At 47.5% G+C, this 4,550-nt stretch overlaps 1 protein-coding gene across 1 annotated transcript in view; it reads left to right on the top strand.

The window, feature by feature from the left end:
- Nucleotides 1-781: 781 nt before the first annotated feature.
- The window catches only part of LOC111952258 (prolactin-2-like), a 12,257-nt gene continuing 8,488 nt past the window's right edge, over nucleotides 782-4,550 (top strand). Inside the window, 2 exon segments of the mRNA XM_023970804.1 lie at nucleotides 782-806; nucleotides 3,059-3,246. Coding sequence (XP_023826572.1) covers nucleotides 782-806; nucleotides 3,059-3,246 — 213 coding nt within the window.

Below are 4,550 nucleotides of genomic sequence, written 5' to 3' on the forward strand. Positions count from 1 at the left end.
AACATGGGAGCTGGTCAGTGTGGAATGGCAGGACCATACTACTGTACACTCTTAGAAACTGGGAGCTGGTCAGAGTGAATGGCAGGACCATACAACTGTACACTCTTAGAAACATGGAGCTGGTCAGAGTGAATGGAGGACCAACTACTGTACACTCTTAGAAACATTGGAGCTGGTCGGTGTGAAAATGCAGGACCATATACTGTACAGCTCTTTAGAAAAAGGTTCAAAAGGTTCTTTGGGCTGTCCATAAGGAGCAACATCTTGTTCCAGTAGAACCTTTGGTCCATGTAGAACCCTTCGTGTAGAAAGGTTTTCTACATGGAACCCAAAAGGGTTTCTACTGGACCAGAGACAAGGGGTTCTTCAAAGCGATTTCTCTATGGCGGACAGCGGTGGAACCCTTTAAGGTTCTATCTAGAAACATTTTCTTCTGAGCATAGCCTATGCACTAAACTAGCCTAGTGAATGACAGTGAAACTGTTGAAGGGGCTGGGGGGTGAGCTGAATGTATCCCCTGTATCTGTCCTGTTTTACCACGGACGCTTTGGGCTGTAAAGCCGACTTCCATCATGATCTGATGGGGGAAAAAAAGAAAGAGAAAATTGACGGCGAATGAAAACTCACGCAAACCTCTGTCTCTCTCTCCTCCCCTCCTAAATGATTGTGGTCATCACATGATGACAGAGAGAGAGACCCTTTCCTTAATACTCCTGGTCCCTTTAAATAGCTGTGTCACTGTACATCCTCCAGCTTCAAGACTACCACCAAGCAACACAGAATGTCCAGGAACAACATCAAGCAAGGTAGCTACCTCTAAGAACAAGCCAGGGCAGTGCATGCAGAGAGCAGAGAGCAGAGAGCAGAGAGCAGAGAGCAGAGAGCAGAGAGCAGAGAGCAGAGACCAGAGACCAGAGACCAGAGACCAGAGACCAGGGACCAGGGACCAGAGACCAGGGACCAGGGACCAGGGACTGAGGAGCTATACATGCATGCCTCTGCCGGTGGAATTAGATCCTCTCCTCTGTTTACCACCTCTTCTTCCCTTTCTCTTTTCCTCTTCCTCCCTCAACCAGTCAGTCACTATCCAGTGTCAGTGTTGTCTGTCTTCATCCTCTTCTCCTTCTATCCCTCTGTCAGTGTCAGTGTTGTCTCTTCTCCTTCTATCGCTCTGTCAGTGTCAGTGTTGTCTCTTTTCATCCTCTTCTCCTTCTATCCCTCTGTCAGTGTCAGTGTTGTCTCTTCTCCTTCTATCGCTCTGTCAGTGTCAGTGTTGTCTCTTCTCCTTCTATCCCTCTGTCAGTGTCAGTGTTGTCTCTTCTCCTTCTATCCCTCTGTCTGTGTCAGTGTTGTCTCTCTTCTCCTTCTATCCCTCTGTCAGTGTCAGTGTTGTCTCTCTTCTCCTTCTATTCTATCCCTCTGTCAGTGTCAGTGTTGTCTCTTCTCCTTCATTCCCTCTGTCAGTGTCAGTGTTTCTCTCTTCTCCTTCTATCCCCTCTGTCCAGTGTCAGTGTTTGTCTTCTTCTCCTTCTATCCCTCTGTCAGTGGTCAGTGTTGTCTCTTCTTCCTTCTATCCCTCTGTCAGTGTCAGTGTTGTCTTCTTCTCCTTCTATCCCTCTGTCAGTGTCAGTGTTGTCTCTTTCTCCTTCTATCCTCTGTCAGTGTCAGTGTTGTCTCTTCTCCTTCTAATCCTCTGTCAGTGTCAGTGTTGTCTCTCTTCTCCTCTCTATCTCCTCTATCCCTGTCAGTGTCAGTGTTGTCTCTTCTCCTTCTATCCCTCTGTCAGTGTCAGTGTTTCTCTTCTTCCTTCTATCCTCTGTCAGTGTCAGTGTTGTTCCTCTTCTCCTTCTATCCTCTGTCAGTGTCAGTGTTGTTCTCTTCTCCTTCTATCCCTCTGTCAGTGTCAGTGTTGTTCTCTTCTCCTTCTATCCCTCCTGTCAGTGTCAGTGTTGTCCTCTTCTCCTTCTATCCCTCTGTCAGTGTCAGTGTTGTCTGCTGTCTCCTTCTCCTTCTATCCCTCTGTCAGTGTCAGTGTTGTCTCTCTTCTCCTTCTCTATCCCTCTGTCAGTGTCAGTGTTGTCTCTTCTTCTCCTTCTATCCTCTGTCAGTGTCAGTGTTGTTTCCTTCTCCTTCTATCCCTCTGTCAGTGTCAGTGTTTGTCTCTTCTCCTTCTATCCCTCTGTCAGTGTCAGTGTTGTCTTCTTCTCCTTCTATCCCTCTGTCAGTGTCAGTGTTGTCTCTCTTCTCCTTCTAATCCTCTGTCAGTGTCAGTGTTGTCTCTTCTCCTTCTATCCCTCTGTCAGTGTCAGTGTTGTCTCTTCTCCTCTTCCTCTATCCTCTGTCAGTGTCAGTGTTGTTCTCTTCTTCCTTCTATCCCTCTGTCAGTGTCAGTGTTGTCTCTTTCTCCTTCTATCCTCTCAGTGTCAGTGTTGTCTCTCTTCTCATCCCTCTTCTTAGGTGGTGTAGACAGTGTCCCTCTCCTCTATCCTGCCTTTCCTCCTTTCTCAGTTGCCTCTTCTCATTGTCCCTCTCTTCTTCCCATGTGCCTCATCCCTTCTCCTCTATGTTTCCACGTTTTGATCCTCATTGCCTTGTAGTACAGGTCCATCCTCACCTCTTTCTCTGTTCTCTTCTCACACTTCTTCTCTGCAGTGCTCCTGACAGGCTGGGCTGTGAACAGGATCCCATCCTCACCTCTCCTTCTAGTTCCTTCTTCTCATCTTTCTTCTCCAGTGGTCAGTGCTGCATCTGCTGGTGAGACAGGATCCCATCCTCACCTCTCTCCTGTTCCTCTTCTCACTTTCTCTCTCTGCCAGCTTCTCCTGACAGCTGGCTGGTGAGACAGGATCCCATCCTCACCTCTCTCTGTTCCTCTTCTACTCTCTCTCTGCCAGTGTCAGTGCTGCTCCTGGCTGGTGAGACAGGATCCCATCCTCTCCCTCTATTGCTCCTGCGCTCTCTCTCAACTCCTTCAAACTCCTCTCTATTTCTCTAGTCCCTCTATCACTCTCTCTCTCCTCTTCTCATCATCTTCAATCCTTCTCCCTCTCTCTTCCAGTGTGGGCTCTTCTCCTGGTGTTGGTGTGTGTGGAGCTGTGTGGCAGTGGCAGGGCGAGCGGCGGGGCCTTCTGTGGTGTCCACGCCAGGCGGGGTGGCCACTTCCTCTCCCTGGCAGACCTCTTTGACCGGGTCATCCAGCACAGTGCCAGGATGCACAGCATCTCCAGTGACCTGCACTCTGAATTCGTAAGTCCCATTACTTTTCTCTAGTATGCTCAAGGTTACCTTCTACTTTCTCTCTTTCTCTTCCCATCCCTCTCTCTCTGTCTGTCACTACTGAAACAGTCCTAGTCCTTTCCTCTCTCTCTCTCTTATGTCTGTCACTAATGAACACAGTCCTAGTCCTCTTTCTCTCTCTCTTATGTCTGTCACTAATGACACAGTCCTAGTCTCTTTTCTCTCTCTCTCTCTTATGTCTGTCACTAATGAACAAGTCCTAGTCTCTTTTCTCTCTCTCTCTATGTCTGTCACTAATGACACAGTCCTAGTCTTCTTTCTCTTCTCTCTCTTATGTCTGTCACTAATGACAAGTCCTAGTCTCTTTCTCTCTCTCTTCTCTTATGTCTGTCACTAATGACACAGTCCTAGTCTCTTTTCTCTCTCTCTCTCTATGTCTGTCACTAATGACACAGTCCTAGTCTCTTTCTCTCCTCTCTCTATGTCTGTCACTAATGACACAGTCCTAGTCTCTTCTTCTCTCTCTCTGTATGTCTGTCACTAATGACACAGTCCTAGTCTTTCTGTTCTCTCTCTCTCTCTCTGTATGTCTGTCACTAATGACACAGTCCTAGTCCTCTTTCTCCTCTCTCTCTGTATGTCTGGTCACTAATACACAGTCCTAGTCCTCTTTCTCTCTCTCTCTGTAATGTCTGTCACTAATGACAACAGTCTTAGTCTTCTTTCTTCTCTCTCTTCGTATGTCTCTGTCACTAATACAAGTCTGTCTCTTTCTCTCTCTCTCTGTATGTCTGTCACTAATGAACAGTCTAGTCCTTTTTCTCTCTCTCTCTTAATGTCTGTCACTAATAACACGTCCTAGTCTCTTTCTCTCTCCTCTGTATATCTGTCACTAATGACAGAGTCCTAGTCTCTCTCTTCTCTCTCTGTTCGTCACTAATGACAACAGTCCTAGTCCTTCAGACTGTGAGGTAGTCCAATTGGAGGTAGTATGTACATGAATGTATAGTTAAAGTGACTGTGCATATATGATAAACAGAGATAGCAGCGAGCAAAAAGAGGGGTTGGGGGGAGCACAGCAAATAGTCCAGGTAGCCATTTGATTAGCTGTTCAGGAGCTTATGGCTTGGGTAAAACTTTTTGTCCTAGACTTGGCCTCCGGTACCGCTTGCCATGCGGTAGAGAGAACAGTCTATGACTGGGGTGGCTGGGTCTTTGAATATTTTGGGCCTTCCTCTGACACCGCCTGGTGTAGAGGTCTGGATGGCAGGCAGCTTACCCAGTGATGTACTGGGCCGTACCACTACCCCCTC

The sequence above is a fragment of the Salvelinus sp. IW2-2015 genome, linkage group LG26 (assembly GCF_002910315.2).
Source record: "Salvelinus sp. IW2-2015 linkage group LG26, ASM291031v2, whole genome shotgun sequence".
NCBI lineage: Eukaryota > Metazoa > Chordata > Actinopteri > Salmoniformes > Salmonidae > Salvelinus > Salvelinus sp. IW2-2015.